This window comes from Dendropsophus ebraccatus, chromosome 6, assembly GCF_027789765.1.
Source record: "Dendropsophus ebraccatus isolate aDenEbr1 chromosome 6, aDenEbr1.pat, whole genome shotgun sequence".
Classification (NCBI taxonomy): domain Eukaryota; kingdom Metazoa; phylum Chordata; class Amphibia; order Anura; family Hylidae; genus Dendropsophus; species Dendropsophus ebraccatus.
The window spans coordinates 108,417,204-108,438,450 of record NC_091459.1 but is presented as its reverse complement, the minus strand read 5'-3'; the positions used below and the strand labels follow the sequence as shown (position 1 = coordinate 108,438,450).

Here is a 21,247-nt window from a genome sequence, read left to right as displayed (position 1 = left end):
CTTGCTCATCAATTTAGATGATGAGATGAGTTCGCCCGAACCTGAGCGCTTTGCATTTAATTACCAGAGGCTGAAGAAGTTAAATACGGTCCTAGGGAGTCCTAACAAAGGTTTTTTAGGCAGCCTTCTTCAGCCACCAGTAGTGAAATGCAGAGAGTTTAGGTTTAGCCAAACATGAGCATGCTTGAGGTTCACTCATCTCTAGTCATCAACATTGGTTTAGGATGACTTGTCATAACTTTTATGCTGCCGGAACCATAAGTCATCAAGATGATCCCTGGTGGTTTCTCCAGCCCAAACAGGAAGAGATCTCAATCAAGGCTGGTGGGGCAGACAGAAGTCACCTTGGACCACCACAATGACTTGTGTTTCAGGTACCATGAAAGTGATGACAGGTTCCCTTTTAAACATGGCAGCTCACTTATGGTTTGAATGCTGCTAAAGAAACATCTGTCTAAAAGCATGGTGGATGGCACTGGCCATAAAAGGGTAGTATGTACTAAAATAAATAAAAAAATAAATGGATATGCACACATGAATGAACATACTCTACCAGCAATACCATAACAGACAAATGCTGAATAAAAATACCCCAGAAATCTGTAAGGTTACGGCTAGCATGGTAATAAATGGAGAACCAGTTCATATCCAGCGAAGTTTCTTGATTCTGTGTCCGGATTGCATTTTGTCCAATCATGCACTGTAAGGGCCCTATTATACAGAGCGATAATCGCCTGAATTGGGCCAATTCGAGAGACAATGATCGTCTGATCGTTGTTTTGGTTTGGACCTTCCCGGGCCCGGCGTCTCCAGCGTCTGAGCGGCCTGTCAGCCAACAGGCCGCTTAGCCAATCACAGGACATGGCTGAGCACAGGAGAGAAGACCGGGAGCGGGGAGAGGTCAGGTGTTTGGGCAAGGGCTGCACGGACATCGCTAACGATGTCCATGCAGCCCTTACTGTATGATTATCGGGCCGTCTAATGGACCGACTAATGCCCGTCTAATAGATCGACAGATCGACACTCGTTTACTAAAATAATCTGGCCCGTAGTCGACCCGTGTAACAAAACTGTAAAAAATTAAGCTGTATCCAGCACTTGGGATTGAAAGCTTTCAATGTTTATTAGAATCCACTAAAATCTTTTCTAAATGCAAAATTACTTGTCTGCTTAGGAGTTTCAGCCACCACGTGTGTTCTTCATCATAGCATATGTATGATTGCTATGATAAAGAACTAACTTGGCGCTGGAAACAACTAACCAGATCTGACGTTTTGCATTTGATTTTAATATATTCTAATAAAGGTTGAAAGCTTTCATTCCAAGTGCCGGATGGATCTTGCTTTCATCCCAGCTGTCATAAACATGCATTTACAGAACACATTCATACAATAAGCGGCTGAAAGGGTCAGAACTGGGCACAATGTCTTTCTAATTTGTAGGTAGGCAGCTCTACCTAGAGTTCTCATGAATAATCTTTCCTTGACAACATAAACACTGATCAGTCATGACAACAAAACCACTGACAGGTGATGAGAATAAAATTATTTGGTGACAGTAGCCAGTTCTCATAGCTGATGTGTTGAAAGTAAGAAAAATGTGCGACTGTAAAGATCTGAGGAACTATGCAACTTTGGTCAGATTGTGAGGACTAGATGACTGGGTCGGAACATCTCTAACAAAGCAAGTATTGTGGGGTGTTACCAGTTACCAGTGGTTACTACCTACCAAAAGTGGTCCAAGGAGGGACAACAGGAAGACCAGTGACAAAAGTTTTTGGTACACAAGGTTCAGTGATGCATGTAAGAGGCAAATAGCCCATCTGGTCCATTAACCCAAAAGGGCTACTGTCACATAAATTGTTCAATAAGTTCAATAAAGTGTCACCATACTCAGGACCCATACTGACCCCTGTCCAATGCTGAGAGTGCCTACATTGGGCTATAAGCATCTGAAGTGGTTCATGGAGCAATTGAAGAAGACGGCCTGATCTGATGAATCTCATTTTAATGTAAATTATATGGATGGCCAGTTGTAAGTGCACCACTTACCTGGGGAAGCATGCATCAAGACACAGGTGTCAAACTTGTGGCCCTCCAGTTATTGCAAAGCTACAGGCCTGGATAGCAGGGCCGACTCCAGGTTTTTTGCAGGCCCTTGGGTGACAGGGCCTCATTCATCCACTATGCACCCATCATCCACACACTATGCACAATCACTTGAGACACCACTAACATACACAAACACATATTACTGACACAGACACCTAATAACACACACATTACTGACTGACTAGGACACTGGCTGACTGACTAAAACACACACACAGTAATTACAGCTAAGTCTTCTCCCTCTTCCTCTCTGCCAGGCCGGTCTCCGCACTGTATAATTAGGTTGAGGACCTTCCAATCATGTGATCAGTTTCTTTATCCCTCTCTCTGCAGGACGCTGGCAGGTCCTGCTCTTCCTACTGTGTCTTCTGATGTTCAACGCTCACCCTGCACTACAGTGAGGGGGCTGAACATCAGAACACCAGGCCCCTCTCCCTCTCTGGGCCCCTGGAGGCGCTGGGGCCCCGGAACTTGCCCAGGTAAGCCCTGTGCTGACGCCGGCCCTGCTGGACAGCCAAAGCTTTAGCTGTCAAGAAATGATAGGAGGGGTAGTTTTGCGAAAGCTGAAGGGCCACAGTTTGACACCCCTGCCTCATGAGAAAAAAGCAAAAGACAGATGCTCTCAAAAATGTTCTGCTTGGAATGCTTGGCTCCTGGCATTCATGTGGATGTATTGTTGACACATACCACCTTCTTTAAAGCAAATGTACTACCAGGCTTCCCATTATAATCAATGGAGCCGCGTCATAGAGGGGCGGGGGTTCCTCCCACTGGGGGCGGGCAGGCCACAGTTCCAAAAAAAAGATGGCGGCACCGGCATCCCCGCACCGTCGCCGCTCTGTTAATGTAAATATCAGAAAAGCGAAGTATTAGTGGTACATTCGCTTTAAAACAACTCTGTACCCACAATCTGAACCCCCCCAAACCACCTTTACCTTCGGATAGCTGCTTTTATTCCAAGATCTTTCCTGGGGTCCGTTTGGCAGGTGATGCAGTTATTGTCCTATAAAACAACTTTTAAACCTGCAGCCTCGTGCCCAAGGGGAGTATCTGTGCCCCAACTTTGCACCACCCCTCCGTCCCTCCTCCCCACCCTCTTCATCATTAGAAATGCCACTGAAACATTTACTCCTGTCTAAACATTGCGCAGATGTTTAACGATCCAGCCCATGTGCCGGGTTGACACATCTGAGGAATAGGAGCCAATGTGCCTGGAGCATTCCTAATGATGAGGAGGGCGGAGAGGAGGGACAGAGAGGGTGTGCCAGCCTAATGCATACACAATCTAGGCCACGCCCTTTGGGGACGGGGCTGCCAGTTTAAAAGTTGTTTTTTAGGAAAATAACTGCATCACCTGCCGAATGGACCGCAGGACAAATCTTGAATTAAAATCAGCTATCCGAAGGTACAAGTGGTTTGAGTGGGTTAAATTGTAGGTACAGAGTCGCTTTAACATTGTTGTAGACCAAGTATCCCTTTCTTGGCAAGGGTACACCATAATGGCAGCGAGCGGCCTCTTTCAGGAGGACAATGTTTGAGCAATAAAGTATAAAATCCTCTAGAAAGGGAAGTTCTCTCTGGTTGATCTAAAACCAGAAATTATGTACAATTAAAATAAAACTGGTTATGTATAAAAAAACATTTTACATCATTAATTTTTTTTATTAAATCTTTTTGTTACTCTGATTTGTACTAGCAGCAGAAGGTTGTGGTTTGGAGAGGAAGCTGTTCTTTACCACAATTGTTGCATTGGAGGTTAAAGATCTGAATGAGGGCATAGGGCATTTCAATATTTTCTTAAGCTGCTACTTTATCAAAATAACAACCTATTTCTAAGTACTTATAAAAGAAAACATCTATATCTTGAATACATTTAAGGCTACTGTCACACAACGTATATTTTCATTAAACAACGGCCGTTATTTAATGACAGCAGCCGATCGCATTGAACTCTATGGAATCCCAGCCGGAGTGTATACATATTGTATATACTCCGACCGGGATTCCATGCGGCCGCAAAAAAAACTGAAATGTCAATTTTGTGTAGCTGCTATTCATTGAATAGCGGCCTTGTGAAATTCACTGTGCAGACAATGTAAAGTGCGGCTCTGGCCGAACTTCACATTGTCTGCAATGGCTAATTGCAGCATGGGCACATCCGAATGTAGCTGCATTCCAATTCAAAAGAAGTGATGTTCATCCGGCGAGTACTGCAGTACCGATGAGGGTGAACTTTACAGAAATCGGCCGTTCTGTGACATGTGAATGTGGCCAAGTCTACATATATATATATATATATATATATATATATATATATATATATTTGTATATGTTTATTTTTCCACACAAAGAAAAAAAATTAACTGCTCATTGCATTATTGGAATGTGTTTGTCTATGGTCAAGATTTATAGGCCTCAGAGCTTGTACTCACAGTCTATAATCTTAAACCATCCCCTGAGTATATGCTTGTCATTCAAGACTGTTAGAATTGTACCAATGTATTCACATGTTATTATGCAGTCATTTTCCATCATTAAAGCTCCTAATGATGGGTTGTCAGCAGCCAATGTAAAGTATAAACCTCTCAATGGGCAAAGTGGGCGAATATATCTCTTAGGCAACCACAGGCCGGTTGAAGTTTCTATTATAATTAATAATGAATGGCTGCTTTGTGGAAGAGGCGTCCACCTTGCTATGGTTACCTTGGAGACAGACCACCTATCCTTCCTGCCGGGAGATTTCAACTGCATATCGGCTGGTATACCACAACCCATCATTACAGGTGCTTTAGTTTTGTGCAAACATTACTAATAGGTTGGAACTTAAAAGTCTCAAAAAACCTGTTTATTATATAGATTAGCATCAAATTCACTTTATGCCTCTAAAGATACTCTGCAAGATGTCTGAATGTATTCTGTAGTATCTGGCACCAATATATTAGCAGCAGATTTTTTAGAACCAGTTACACTAAATGTGTGGTTTGATAATGTCAGCATCATGTTATACAGCAGGAGAAAGTGAGCAGACTGATATATCATTTGTAGGAAAAGATTCAGTAGAGCTTGTACTTTACTGGTTTACATTGGCACTGTTGTTTCACATACCTTCCCCCCATGTGATTCCTAACATTTGTAAATTGTTTTATCTACAAAAAGGGACCTCCAAAAAACAACTCTAAAGTCTTGACCACTAGGTGTCTCACTTCCCTGCAATCTGCTGTCTACAGCCTATTGTCAGGGGAGAACTGTCTCTAGTAACAGCTATACCAGGACAAATTACAGAGAGTGGGGGCCACCTGCCATCTGCTATGTGCAGGAGAGAGAAAGTGAAAGAGCCTGGGCTGTGTACCTGTAACCTGGTCACTCTGCCTGCTGATGATCAATATTCTTCCAGAAAGGTAAATCAAGGCTTCACTCTCATTTCACACCACCTATATAGCTAAGAGTATCTACTGCTGTATATCCAAAGTGTTGCAGTATAATCCTCAAGCCCCTTTAGCTTCTCAGTAGCAACAATAGTAGTGGTAAGTAGGGATGGTCCGAACCCTCGGTAATGATTCCCACTGTTTGTCCGCTCCGTGGAGCGGGCGGATCCAGCGGGAGGACCGCCTAGAAAACTGGGATATAGCCATAGCCATAGACTGTATCCCAGTTTTCCTGGCGTTACTCCCGCTGGATCCGCCCGCTCCACGGTGATCTCCTATCTCCAGAAAACATCAAATTTACTTAAAATCGCAAAAAGAGGCCATACTGGTTATTGTCACAATGGCAAGTTGAAAAGCAGTTTACATCATGGCGGAAACAAGTCACAATGTTATGGGAGTTGGGGTGCAAAATGCTAATAAACAGCCCCGCACACACCTTGAGAACTATGTACGAGCAGGGTGGCTGCCTAGTATTATATTCCCCACGTCATGCTGCCCAAGCTCACTTCAGTCCACATGTACTGCCAAGCTCCATTTGCGGCGTCACCTGGCAGCCTTCATGCTGATTGGATGTGTGCATGACTGGGAATGAAGCTGACAGAGAGACGTATAAAATTATACAGAAGGAGGCAAAGCAGATTATAAATGCTGCTAAAGCCTCAAAAGAAGAAGAAATGGCAAAATCTGTTAAGGAGGGGAATAAAACCTTCAGATATATAAGTGACAGGAAGAAGAAGAAGAATGGCTGCAGCATTACTAAAATAAGTAATGGGGAGAATACGTTTATTGATGGAGATAAGGCGGTCGCTGACTATTTGAATAGTTACTTCTGCTCAGTGTTTTCAGAAGGCGGCCTTCACAATCATAGGATGGTTGGACACAGCATTGCCTCCAGCTATATGAGTTCAGCTCCAGTATTTTCAGAGGCTGAAGTTGCAGAGGAACTTGCCCGTTTAAAGCTGAATAAGGCGATGGGTCCAGATGGGATCCTTCCCAGGGTTCTTAAAGAACTCAGATCTGTCATTGCTGCCCCCCTGACAGATCTATATAACCAATCCCTGCTAACAGGAGATGTCCCCGATGATTGGAGAACAGCCAATGTTATACCAATCCACAAGAAGGGGAATAGAGAAGAGCCCAGTAACTACAGGCCAGTGAGCCTGACATCTGTAGTAGTGAAAATGATGGAAACTCTTCTAAAAAAGAAGATAATGGATCACCTAAGAATCAACAATTTGATGGATCCAAACCAGCATGGCTTTACTGAGGGCCGATCATGTCAGACTACTCTCATTGATTTCTTTGATTATGCCACAAAAGTGCTGGATGAAGGTGGTGCTATGGATATCGCCTATCTGGACTTCAGCAAAGCTTTTGATACAGTTCCCCATAAAGAGCTGATAGAGAAGTTGGAGAAAATTGGACTTAATCCCTGGATAGTTCAGTGGATTTGTGGTTGGCTGAAGGATAGATATCAGAGGGCTGTTGTTATTGGTGTAAATTCCGAGCTGAGACTGGTTACTAGTGGTGTGCCACAAGGGTCTGTTCTGGGTCCTATTCTTTTTAATATGTTTGTAAGTGACATAGGAGAAGGGTTGGTAGGTAAAGTTTGTCTGCTTGCTGACGACACAAAAGTGTGCAATAGGGTTGATATTCCTGGAGGTGTCAGTAATATGGAAAACGATTTAGCTGTGCTAGATAAGTGGTCCAAACAGTGGAAATTGAAGTTCAACGTTTCCAAATGTAAAATAATGCACTTGGGGAGGAGGAATCCTCTATCCGAGTATCACATCGGCAGTACTGTGTTGGAAAAGACTTCAGAAGAGAAGGATTTAGGGGTAGTGATATCAGACAGCCTTAAAATGAGTCACCAGTGCAACCAGGCGGTGGGGAAAGCAAATTGTATGCTGGGGTGTATAGCTAGAGGTATAACCAGTAGGAAGAGAAAGATTGTGATCCCGCTGTATAGAGCTCTGGTGAGGCCACATCTGGAATACTGTGTCCAGTTCTGCAGACCTCATCTAAAAAAGGACATTGATAAAATTGAAAGGGTCCAAAGACGGGCTACAAAAATGGTGGAGGGTGTGAGGCATAAACCATATCAGGAAAGACTTAAAGATTTGAATCTGTATAGTCTGGAGGAAAGAAGGGAAAGGGGGGACATGATTTAAACCTTTAAGTATGTTAAAGGACTAAATAAGGTTCCGGAGGGAAGTGTTTTTAGTAAAAAACTGAGTTCAAGAACAAGAGGACACAGTGAGAGGTTAGTTGGGGGAAAGATCAGAAGCAACGTGGAACAAACCTGGAACAAACTTCCAGCAGAGGTGGTTGGTAAATCTACAATAACAGAATTTAAACACGCCTGGGATAAACATATCTATCCTAAGATAATAAGAAAGAAAGTACTAAAAGGGCAGACTAGATGGACCCAGTGATCTTTTTCTGCCGACAATCTTCTATGTTTCTATGCGACATGGCCATCCGCTGTGGCGCTACACTCTCATAACCCGCCTCCACTCCAGTAAACAGTCCTGTTGGTCTCCAGATGTTTCTCTTGAGGAACAGACTGCCCTGAGCTTGAGTATAATACCCTGGGTGGGTGGGAATCGTGCTGTGAGGGGGGATTGTTCATCGGGCAGGTGGTTAGAAGTTAGCTCCTCCGGGGACAGGGGGAAGGGGTGCAGCGAGCCGGGGTACTTGGAAGAGAGTGAGGGGAATGAGGAGAGGATGATGGTGGTAGTAGTCTCTCTTGAGTGTGGCGCTGAGCTCCTCAGTGAGGGGACGCACCGAGGGCTGCAGAGTGAGGGTGTGCTATACCTGCAAAATAGCTGGATCTTGTCACGGTCACAGGTGGGCACGAGGGCTTCTGCAGGTACAGGGGGACCCTCTGGCGCTTCCTGGGTTCTCTCTCTCTTCTGTGGGCTACTGCAGAGGTTCCTGTAGGGGGAGCTGCACCTGTGTGTATGGCGGTCAATGATGTGGACCTGTAGTTCCCCCGGGGCCAACCCCAAATACTGCTGTCCGGTACAATGGCCCTTGATGGTGGTGTGGTGCAGATAACCAGGCCAACAGGGAGACAAGGAGGGAGGCAGTGTAACAATGGCTCCTTTACTGATAGACTTGCAGGTGTTATACAGTCCTTTGGCATACAGCGGTGAATACTGGCGGCTTTGACTGGTTTACTGTACTTATGGAGAGTCTGGTGGTGTGTGGAGAGACGAATCTGCCTCAGATCCTGGTCTGTTAGTATGTGTGGGACGCTGATGGGCGCTGTGATCCTGTGGACCTCTTCCCCAATGGTGCTTGCGTCTGTCTTTCCTTTCCAGTCTGCTAGGGAGCTTCCTGCTTAGGTTACTGGGCCGGGTCGTAGGCCACAACTTTCGGGTCCCAGAGGTATCCAGGGGTCCTAGTAAATCTTACCCATGAATTCAGGAAGATGGGTGCAGAGACCTACGTAAACTCTGCTCCCTTTTACAGCCAAGTCCCTCCACTTAGGGTGCCGGTCTTTAGGATTCCCACTGACTGTATATGTGCTGCCCTTTCCTGAGGGGGCACCTGACAAACTGTCTCTCAAAGTCTCTCTTTTCCTCTCACCTCCAGCTGTTTCCTTAGGCTGCTCTGTTGGTAATCTGTCTGGTTCCCCTCAGCAGCTAGTCACTTGTCTCAGCTATGCGCTGCAACTGCCATCCTTATATAGGGGGCCTATCTGCATAGCCCCACCCCCTTCTAGCAACTTCCTAGGCTTACCACACTACCTAGAGCAGTTCCCACTAAGGACAGTAGGTGTCGCTGTTTTGTGTGGTGTGCAGTGAAAAGCATGTAACCCATTCTCTGCCTGCCAGTTACACTGGTACAGAGAAATACACATAACAGTTTAATATAAGACATGTTAAAGGGAACCAACCACACTAAAATTGGCCATAAAGCTAAAGAAACGTGCTGGTAGATCAGCCAGAACGCTTCCTAAACAACCCCCTGTACCCTCAGTCCCCTGTACATAGAGCCCGCAAATTTAGTTTAACAGTCTCTCGTGCTCTATGCAAATTACCATCTAAGTAGTCACGGTGGGCGGGTGGCTGGTCATGTTGTCACGGTGGGGGGGTGTCTTCTTCAAGTAGTCACTGTCCTGGGCCGGCTCCGGTGCTGTTATCACGCATGGTGACGTAATTAGGGGGGGTCGGCATTGCACGTCGGCCACGCCGACATCTTTACTAGGCTGCGCATGCGCAACACAGTGGGTGAAGCCGCTGTTGTACTATGCCGCGCAGGCGCAGTACAGCAGCGTCTTCTCCGGCTGCACTGCGCATTAGTAAAGACATCGGCGTGGCCGACGTGCAATGCCGGCCCCCCCTAATTACGTCACCATGCGGCGCTTTCCACACACGCCCACAGGGGCGTGATAACAGCATCGGAGGCGGCCCAGGACAGTGACTACTTGAAGAAGCCACCCGCAAACCGTGACTACATGACCAGCCATCCGCCCACCGTGACTACTTAGATGGTAATTTGCATAGAGCCCGGGAGACTGTTAAACTAAATTTGCGGGCTGTATGTACAGGGGACGGAGGGTACAGGGGGATGTTTAGGAAGCGTGCTGGGTGATGTACCAGCACGTTTCCTTAGCTTTATAGCCAATTTTAGTGTGATTGCTTCCCTTTAATTCCTAGAATATATAATAAAATACTTGTTGACAGGTGCCATCCTCAGCCCAGCCGCAAGAATTGCGCTCTGGTATACTACAGGGGCTAAAGTGAAAGATTATCAGGGACGTGATGGGGCGGTGTAAGCAGTGGGGGGGGGGGGGGGGGGCACCATTTCAGGTTTGCCTCAGGCACCAGAAAACCTGGAATCGGCCCTGGAGACGAGGTGAAAGTCTACATGATAGCTGGGCCAGATGGAGAAGAAAAGGAAAAGTGAGCAACACTCCCTGTGAATAACTTACAGAAGACATAACTTGTGAGTCACTGGATGTAACTGCACTTATCACTTATATGGTGTGTAGAGCCTGTGTAGTATTAAAATTTTTGAATGTTTGCGTTACTGTATCCTTTACTGTGTCAGTACAGTAGCACGGACATTTAAACAGTTTCAGAGCTCCCAGCATTATAATGATACATAATGACGGGAGTGTTGTATTCTGGTCTGTAGGCAGTGGCGTAGCTACCGCGGTCGCCATGAAGGGGCCTCCCGATCAATCACTCTTGTGACCGCAAGCATTGTTTTGCTTGCGGTCACAAGAGTCCGGCTCCGTCTTCCCCCGGCTGCTGCGCGGCTGCCGGGGTGTCGTGCGCATCCCAGAGCTCCCTGGGTGCCTTGGGCCCTGACTTCCGCTTCCGGCACCCAGGGAGCTCTGGGATGCGCGTGCTGCCCCCGGCACCCCCGGCAGCCGCGCAGCCGGGGACAGACCAGGAGGAGAGAGGATCAACGAGGGAGCGCGTTGTCAGGTGAGTTAAGTTTTGTTTTTATCAGCCTGCGGGTGGGGGGGGGAGGGGCCATCTATGAGGGTGGGGGGGGGGGAAAGAGGGGGCCATCTATAAGGGAGGGTGGGGGGAGAGGGGCCATCTATAAGGGAGGGTGGGGGGAGAGGGGGCCATCCATAAGGGAGGGTGGGGGGAGAGGGGGCCATCCATAAGGGAGGGTGAGAAGAGAGGGGGACATCTATAAGGGAGGGGGTAGAGGGGGACATCTATAAGGAGGGGGGAGAGGAGGCCATCTATAAGGGGGGGTAGAGGGGGCCATCTATATGGAGGGGGGAGAGGAGGCCATCTATAAGGGAGGGTGGGGGGAGAGGGGGCCATCTATAAGGGAGGGTGGGGGGAGAGGGGGCCATCTATAAGGAGGGCAACATGGGGGGAGAGGGGCCATCTATTTGGGGGGGCAACATAGGGGGAGAGGGAATACACAGAGGGGGGCATATATTATTAGGAGGTCACATAGAGTCAGGGCTACCCACTAAATGAGGGTGTAAAGGGGACAGTACAGATGTGCAGTGTGTAGAGAGATGAGGATGGTGTCAGTGTGAGGAGCCTAATATGTCTGTCTGGCAGATTCTGTGGATTCGTGGATTGGAGAAGTTCTCGTAACGGCCCAGGACGGATGGAGAAGATGAAAAGGAAAGAACTCCGATCAGAAAAGACGTCTCCTGTGAGTCACCTGATATAACTGCACTGTAATGTATATGGTGTATAGAGCCTGTGTAGAGCTGGGGCCACCTCTATATGACTGGATGAGGTGATTTAGTATACTGGATTTGGTCAGTAACAATATGGTGGTGATGGCAGTGGTTGTGGTGTGGCGGTAATGTTTCCTTCCTATATACTGGTATTACTGGTAATATTGGTCTCAGTATACAGGATTTGGTCGGTAACATTATGGCGGTAATATGTACGGTGATAATACTTTCTCTTCCAATATGCTGGTGTTATTGGTAATATCTGCCTTGGTGTGTGTGTATATATATATATATATATATATATATATATATATATATACACACCAATAGCATCACTTGGTCGTAAAAGGAGGGGGGGGGGGGCCCAAGTTGGCCTCTCGCACCAGGGCCCAGGAGACATTAGCTACGCCCCTGTCTGTAGGATATTTACCTTATTTATGGACCATGTGGGCAGCAATAGGAGGTGTTTGGGCGTGGCTATAAGGGCATGTCATGGCTATGGGGGCGTGGCATGTTTCGTTGCATGTCCCTCTTTGCTCTCAGCCATGTTGAGGCTATGGGTAGTATAAAGCTGCTCTGCAGGCATAAGAAAGCATGTAATGTGTTTATTACAGCCTAGATTTCCAGCCAGCACCGACGTGGTTAATCCCGTTGCCAAGGTTCCCAATGAGGGCGGGTCATGGTCAGAACAGTCACGCCTATGTCTAGGGGGCGGAGACAAGGCAAAGACTCCGCCTACCTGGTGACAGCGACAGTGACTGTGCCGATCAAATGTGGGCGGGGATACTGAGATGACGCGTCCACAGATAGGCGTGGCTTTAAAGGGCAGAGGGCGTTATAGCGAAGTGGGCGTGGTTTTCGCGATAACGGGGTGGGGAAGTGGGTGGAGTTTTTCAGGATAACGGGAGGAGCGCAGGACAGAGGGGAGCCACGGCCTTGGGGTGCGCAGTTTGCAGACGGTCAGCGGAGCTTGTGCCTGGAGAAGAGGGGACATGTGGCAGCCGGCGAGCGAGAGACTGCAGGTGAGCGGAGACCGAGGGAAGAGCGGCGGCTCCGGTACAGGGGCAGCGCGGCGGCGGCACAGTCACTGAGGGGCCCAGGGCAGAGGGGCAGCTGGCTGTGCTGAGAGTGCGGGAGAGGGGCGAGCGGTGCGGAGGAATGTGCATGGCAGAGGGGGAGCGGGCAACCAACCTGGGGCAGCAACACAAGGGCTGGGGAGAGTGCACTACATATACCAGACACAGAGAGAGAGGGGGAGCGGGCAACCAACCTGGGGCAGCAACACAAGGGCTGGGGAGAGTGCACTACATATACCAGGCACAGAGAGAGATGGGAGAGTGCACTACATATACCAGGCACAGAGAGAGATGGGAGAGTGCACTACATGTACCAGGCACAGAGAGAGAGAGGGGGAGCAGGCAACCAACCTGGGGCAGCAACACAAGGGACAGAGAGGGATGGGAGAGTGCACTACATATACCAGGCACAGAGAGAGAGAGAGAGGGGGAGCGGGCAACCAACCTGGGGCAGTAACACAAGGGACAGAGAGGGCTGGGAGAGTGCACTACATATACCAGGCAGAGAGAGAGAGAGAGAGGGGGGGGGGGAGCGGGCAACCAACCTGGGGCAGCAAAACAAGGGACAGAGAGGGATGGGAGAGTGCACTACATATACCAGGCACAGAGAGAGAGAGGTGGAGAGGCCAACCAACCTGGGGCAGCAACACAAGGGACAGAGAGGGATGGGAGAGTGCACTACATATACCAGGCACAGAGAGAGAGGGGGAGCGGGCAACCAACCTGGGGCAGTAACACAAGGGACAGAGAGGGCTGGGAGAGTGCACTACATATACCAGGCAGAGAGAGAGAGAGAGGGGGGGGGGGGAGCGGGCAACCAACCTGGGGCAGCAAAACAAGGGACAGAGAGGGATGGGAGAGTGCACTACATATACCAGGCACAGAGAGAGAGGGGAGCGGGCAACCAACCTGGGGCAGCAATACAAGGGACAGAGAGGGATGGGAGAGTGCACTACATATACCAGGCACAGAGAGAGAGAGGTGGAGAGGCCAACCAACCTGGGGCAGCAACACAAGGGACAGAGAGGGATGGGAGAGTGCACTACATATACCAGGCACAGAGAGAGAGGGGGAGCGGGCAACCAACCTGGGGCAGCAACACAAGGGACAGAGAGGGATGGGAGAGTGCACTACATATACCAGGCACAGAGAGAGAGGGGGAGCGGGCAACCAACCTGGGGCAGCAACACAAGGGCTGGGAGAGTGCCGGGCAGAGAGAGGGATGGGAGAGTGCCGGGCAGAGAGAGGGATGGGAGAGTGCCGGGCAGAGAGAGGGATGGGAGAGTGCCGGGCAGAGAGAGGGATGGGAGAGTGCCGGGCAGAGAGAGGGATGGGAGAGTGCCGGGCAGAGAGAGGGATGGGAGAGTGCCGGGCAGAGAGAGGGATGGGAGAGTGCCGGGCAGAGAGAGGGATGGGAGAGTGCCGGGCAGAGAGAGGGATGGGAGAGTGCCGGGCACAGAGAGGGATGGGAGAGTGCCGGGCACAGAGAGGGATGGGAGAGTGCCGGGCACAGAGAGGGATGGGAGAGTGCCGGGCACAGAGAGAGAGAGGGGGAGCGGGCAACCAACCTGGGGCAGCAACACAAGGGCTGTGGAGAGTGCCGGGCACAGAGAGAGGGCTGGGAGAGTGCCGGGCACAGAGAGAGGGCTGGGAGAGTGCCGGGCACAGAGAGAGGGCTGGGAGAGTGCCGGGCACAGAGAGAGGGCTGGGAGAGTGCCGGGCACAGAGAGAGGGCTGGGAGAGTGCCGGGCACAGAGAGAGGGCTGGGAGAGTGCCGGGCACAGAGAGAGGGCTGGGAGAGTGCACTACATATACCAGGCACAGAGAGGGGGAGCGGGCAACCAACCTGGGGCAGCAACACAAGGGCTGTGGAGAGTGCCGGGCATAGAGAGAGGGCTGGGGGAGTGCCGGGCACAGAGAGAGGGCTGGGAGAGGGGCACTACAAGTACCGGGCATAGAGAGGGATAGGAGGGGGCACTACAAGTACCGGGCATAGAGAGGGATGGGAGGGGGCACTACAAGTAACAGGCATAGAGAGGGATGGGAAAGGGTACTACAAGTACCAGGCATAGAGAGGGATGGGAGAGGGCACTACAAGTACCAGGCATAGAGAGGGATGGGAGAGGGGCACTAATAGTTCTGGGCAAAGGTGGCACTTTGGACTGTAAGGATGTGCTTGGGGGCCTTGCTCTGGCATATTTTGTTCTTCTTATAGTCATGGGGGGCAGTTATGTACATGTGAGTATACAGAGGTGTGTGCAGTGTTTGGGGGGCAGTTATATACATGTGAGTATACAGAGGTGTGTGCAGTGTTTGGGGGGGCATCTGTATACAGGAGTGTGTGCAGTGTTTGGGGGGCAGCTGTATACAGGAGTGTGCAGTGTTTGGAGGGCAGCTGTATACAGAGGTGTGTGCAGTGTGTGGAGGGCAGCTGTATACAGAGGTGTGTGCAGTGTTTGGGGGGCAGTTTTAAGTATACAGAGGTGTGTGGCATACAGAGGTGTATGTCTCCTCTCCTCCCCCCCCCCCCCCCTTGTATCTGTGTGATGTGTATAGACCCCAGGATCACAGTGTTGGGGGTCTCCTCTCCTTCCCCCCCCCCCCATTGTATCTGTGTGATGTGTATAGACCCCAGGATCACAGTGTTGGGGGTCTCCTCTCCTTCCCCTCCTTGTATGTGTGTGATGTGTATAGACCCCAGGATCACAGTGTTGGGGGTCTCCTCTCCTTTCCCCCCATTGTATGTGTGTGATGTGTATAGACCCCAGGATCACAGTGTTGGGGGGTCTCCTCTCCTTCCCCTCCTTGTGTGTGATGTGTATAGACCCCAGGATCACAGTGTTGCGGGTCTCCTCTCCTTCCCCTCCTTGTATGTGTGTGATGTGTATAGACCCCAGGATCACAGTGTTGGGGGGTCTCCTCTCCTTCCCCTCCTTGTATGTGTGTGATGTGCATAGACCCCAGGATCACAGTGTTGGGGGTCTCCTCTCCTTCCCCCCCATTGTATGTGTGTGATGTGTATAGACCCCAGGATCACAGTGTTGGGGGTCTCCTCTCCTTCCCCCCCCCCCCCCCCCCCCCCCCCATTGTATGTGTGTGATGTGTATAGACCCCAGGATCACAGTGTTGGGGGGTCTCCTCTCCTTTCCCCCCATTGTATGTGTGTGATGTGTATAGACCCCAGGATCACAGTGTTGGGGGTCTCCTCTCCTTCCCCCCCCCCCCCCCCCCCCCCATTGTATGTGTGTGATGTGTATAGACCCCGGGATCACAGTGTTGCGGGTCTCCTCTCCTTCCCCTCCTTGTATGTGTGTGATGTGTATAGACCCCAGGATCACAGTGTTGGGGGTCTCCTCTCCTTCCCCCCCCATTGTATGTGTGTGATGTGTATAGACCCCAGGATCACAGTGTTGCGGGTCTCCTCTCCTTCCCCTCCTTGTATGTGTGTGATGTGTATAGACCCCAGGATCACAGTGTTGGGGGTCTCCTCTCCTTCCCCCCCATTGTATGTGTGTGATGTGTATAGACCCCAGGATCACAGTGTTGCGGGTCTCCTCTCCTTCCCCTCCTTGTGTGTGATGTGTATAGACCCCAGGATCACAGTGTTGGGGGGGGTCTCCTCTCCTTCCCCTCCTTGTATGTGTGTGATGTGCATAGACCCCAGTATCACAGTGTTGGGGGTCTCCTCTCCTTCCCCCCCATTGTATGTGTGTGATGTGTATAGACCCCAGGATCACAGTGTTGGGGGTCTCCTCTCCTTCCCCCCCATTGTATGTGTGTGATGTGTATAGACCCCAGGATCACAGTGTTGCGGGTCTCCTCTCCTTCCCCTCCTTGTGTGTGATGTGTATAGACCCCAGGATCACAGTGTTGGGGGGGGGTCTCCTCTCCTTCCCCTCCTTGTATGTGTGTGATGTGCATAGACCCCAGTATCACAGTGTTGGGGGTCTCCTCTCCTTCCCCCCCATTGTATGTGTGTGATGTGTATAGACCCCAGGATCACAGTGTTGGGGGTCTCCTCTCCTTCCCCTCCTTGTGTGTGATGTGTATAGACCCCAGGATCACAGTGTTGCGGGTCTCCTCTCCTTCCCCTCCTTGTATGTGTGTGATGTGCATAGACCCCAGGATCAGTGTTGGGGGTCTCCTCTCCTTCCCCCCCCCCCCCCATTGTATGTGTATAGACCCCAGGATCACAGTGTTGGGGGTCTCCTGCGCTGAGCTCTGGCCGTCTTACACTCAGCCAAAGTGAAACAATGTGGTGACTAGTTCATTGAGGACTTCAGCAGCAAAACAACATTGGTGAGGGAGGACGTGTTGTGATTGTGCAAGTTTACAGCGGCCGTGTTATTGCCAGCGTGTTGAGTGCTTTCTGGCTGTCTATACTGGGCTTAGCTTCTTGTCTGAGCCCCCGGCTGGAGCCTCTGCGGTTGTCTCCCTATTACATCCTCAAAGCCAGTATTGATCAGTATATTGGTAATGTATGTGCAAGCTGTGCAGAATTACTACAGGGCAGAGGACTGGCAGCACCATGGTCTTTAGAGGGTCCCGCCTGGCTCTGTGGGCTGGGACCCCGCGGGCGACATGTATTTTTCATTCTACTTATACAACATTGTAGTTCATTCATTACTAAAACTTGGGGGAATTTCATTCCTGCCCGATCCGCAGGATTATATTACAGGAGAAGGAGCACGTCTGTCCCCATGACAGGACTATCCCGCATACATCCTGTGCTGTGAATCTCAAAGGGGTACTGAGCCAAAAAAATTTTTTTTCAAACCAACTGGTACCAGAAAATTGTAAATTACTTCCATTTAAAAATCTCCAGTCTTCCAGTACTTACCAGCTGCTGTATGCCCTGCAGGAAGTTGTGTTGTCTTTGAGTTTGATACACTGCTCTCTTCTGCTCCAACTTCTGTCGATGTCAGGAACCATCCAGAGCAGTATCAAATCCCCATAGAAAACCTCTCCTGCCCTGGTCAGTTCCTGTCACTGACAGAGGTGGTAGCAGAGGGCGCTATGTCAGACTTAAAAGAATTCATCACTTCCTGCAGGACATTCAGCAGCTGATAAGTACTGGAACTAGTAAGGTTTTTTTTTTTTTAATAGAAGTAGTTTACAAATCTGTATAACTTTCTGACACCAGTTTGAAAAAAAATAAATAAAAATCTTTCATCAGAGTTTCTATATGACTGTGTGGTTGGATTCGGCATCCCTTACTAGCTGTGCGTTCTTATCGTGTAAAAGGTTCAGTGTTTAATGCCTGTACATTCCAAAGGTTTATAAAAATCTGCTTGGTTTTGATAAATTACAGGAGAACTCCGGCCTAATCTAAAAACCTGGTGCAGGTAAGGGGGTTTAGGGACATAAAGGATCTTTACTTGCCTGTCCCTGTGCAGTGCAGCGTCCCCATCGGTCTCCTGCTGCTTCTGCTAAGTAATCTACCTGCTCAGAAATGCTCGCTCAGTCATTCGGTCAGTGACTGGGGTGGGACATCTCTGCAGTTAGTAAGGGTGCCTTTACACACAGAGATTTATCTGACAGATTTTTGAAGCCAAAGCCAGGAACAGACTATAAACAGAGAACAGGTCATAAAGAAAAGACTGAGATTTCTCAACTTTTCAAATCCATTCCTGGCTTTGGCTTAAAAAATCTGTCAGATAAATCTCTCTGTGTTAAGGCACCCTTAGTTACTGCAGAGATAAATCTCTCTTACTGCCACTGGCACCCTTACTGGACCAGAGTTCCCCTTTAACCCTTCACAGTGGTGACAAGGTGATTTTAGTGCCCTCACTGTTGTTGAGCACCTAAGGAGTCCCCTTCATGATGCACAGCTATTTTTTTTATCCTCTTCTTTAGGGCAAAGACCAGAGCTGGGCTGTTTGCCAGCAGTACTCGCACAGGGCTTCCTTGCTATTACTTCTCTGGCCAGTCATATGGCAGCACTTACAAGCTCTACTCCTTTGTTTTGCCATGACTCCGCAAACTACTGCTGTGTTTACACTGAGCGATAATTCGCCCGATCGTATGATTACCGATTTCGAAGCAACAATTTTTTTTAATAACTATCAGTGTTTAGACGGAACGATATATCGTACAGAAAAATCGTTTTGCGATCGCTTAAGCCTATCTTGCACATAGGTTAAATCGGTGAACGACTGTTTACATGGAACGATCTGCAAATTTTTTGCAAACGACGATTTAAGAACATGTTGGATCAAAATGAACGATTTCTCGCTCGTCGTTTGATCGTTCGCTGCGTTTACACGTACGATTATCATTCGATCGTTATTGTGCGAATTCGATTGATAATCGTTCCGTGTAAATGAAGCATACCACGCTGCTGGGCGATGATTTATAGTCTGCTAATATGGGTGGAGAAGGGAAGTTATTGATGCGTTGGCTTTGTAAGGTGCTGTGTTAGCAGAAAGAAAAAGGACAACAGTGTCACCTCAAAGAAGGAATTACATCACATAGGCAGTCTTGGTATAAGTACTGGGCTGCTGCTGCTGCTGACAAGCTACATGATGGACAGCTGTCTAGAATTATGATTGATAAGGGATTGAAGGGAACTTTGATTTACCTTTTAAGGGTCTGTTCACACGTACAGACTCGCTGCGTAAAACTCGCATGAAAGTAGCTGCGTTTTTTGTGGTGTTGAACTTGCCTAGGAAAATCATGTGAAAATCAAAACTCGCATGTAAAAATTGCACCAAACACGCAGCGAGAATACACATACATTGGCTTGATAGCAATCAGTATCGGTGTGGATTTATGTGCGAGAAACTCACAGCCATAAATACGCAGCGAGTCTGTACGTGTGAACAGACCCTAAAGGGGTTGTCCAGTGAAAACCTTTTTCATTCAAATCAACTGGTGTCAGAAAGTTTTATAGATTTGTAATTTACTTCTATTAAAAAAAAAAATCTCAAGTCTTCCCATACTTATTAGCTGCTGTATGTCCTGCAGGAAATGTTTTATCTTCAGTCTGACACACTGCTCTCTGCTGACACCTCTGGCCGAGACAGGAACTTTGTCTCGGTTTTGTATGAATCCCCATAGAAAACCTCTCCTGCTCTGGACAGTTCCTGTCTCGGCCAGAGATGGCAGCAGAGAGCAGTGTGTCAGATTGAGAATAAATGTTTCCCATTGTATGACAGGGGGTTTGGTGCCCGCCCCTGAGGGCAGCCACTCAAGCAGTAGCATGTAAAGAAAGGCTATTAGAGGGATAAGTAGACCCGGAGAAAGCACAATATATTCAGCTTCCTGTGGATTTCTGCATTCAGCCATTAGTAATATGTGGGCACAGCTATGTGGGTACATTATGACTGCTGCCTTGCAGTATTGGCTTGGCATTGCAGGGGACAGTTGGTCTTAGCTTGGAGACCTGAAAACTGCAGATAGTCCTGTACAGAGGTCAGGGAGTCTGCTACCGCCTGGACTGGTTATGCAAATGTATAGTAATGTTCCTGCCCCTGCTACAGTAAGTGCCGAGGAATCACCAGGAAAACCACCACTACACAGACCTCTGGGCCATTAACATGATGTGGACGGGGTATGAAAAGATGTTTTTTTTGGACATGCAAGCTGCATAACTGTAGTCCATGATATCATCACACTCCTCCCCCCTGACCACTTGTTTTTGATTTCCCCCCCCCCCCCCAATTTGATGTATATATTAGTGCCAACAAAAAAGAACTCTCAAAGTCTATTAGATGTTTGGCCAGTTTAATACTTAGTTGCCAGTTTGTATTTTACTAAGTATTTCTTTCCTTCCTAAATTTAGTTTTAATTCTAAAATAACTTTCATGGGAGGCAAGTCAGATTGCAGGCGCGGAGGGGCTAAGGAGCCTATTGGTTCTGTTTCTATGGAAATCTATAGGTTTAACTGTTTGCGGCATTTTGTTGGAATGTATAGGAGCACATTGCGCATTAGATGTATCCACTGTGCTCAGTACTGACCATAGCTGTGTCCCAATGACTGCTACATGGCTTTATTTTAAACCTAATGAGGTAGCTCAAGGAAAGTTAAAGTGACTCTGTACCCACAATCTGACCCCCCCCCCCCCCCCCCCCAACCACTTGTACCTTCGGATAGCTGCTTTTAATCCAAGATCTGGCCTGAAGTCCATTCGGCAGGTAATGCAGTTATTGTCCTAAAGAACTACTTTTAAACTTGCGGCCCTGTGCCCAACGGGTGTGGCCTAGATTGTGTATGCATTAGGCTGGCACACCCTCCAGGCAGATTGCCTCCTATTCCCCACCTGTGTTAGCCCGGCACATAGGCTGGATCGTTAAGGCACCTGTGCAGTGTTCAGCATGGAGAAAATGTTCCAGTGGTATTCCTAATGATGAAGAGGGTGGGGAGGAGGAACGGAGGGGTGGCGCAAAGTTAGGGCACTGACACTCTAGGCCACAGCCGCTGCGCACAGGGCTGAAAGTTTAAAAGTTGTTTTTTAGGACAAT

General features: G+C 48.8%; 1 protein-coding gene across 1 annotated transcript in view; it reads left to right on the top strand.

The window, feature by feature from the left end:
* The first annotated feature begins 12,609 nt into the window (after window positions 1-12,609).
* PID1 (phosphotyrosine interaction domain containing 1) overlaps window positions 12,610-21,247 on the top strand; it is a 51,773-nt gene continuing 43,135 nt past the window's right edge. Inside the window, exon 1 of the mRNA XM_069973931.1 lies at window positions 12,610-12,730. Within this exon, the coding sequence (XP_069830032.1) occupies window positions 12,701-12,730 (30 nt within the window). The 5' untranslated portion in view covers window positions 12,610-12,700. The remainder of the gene's footprint in view (window positions 12,731-21,247) is intronic.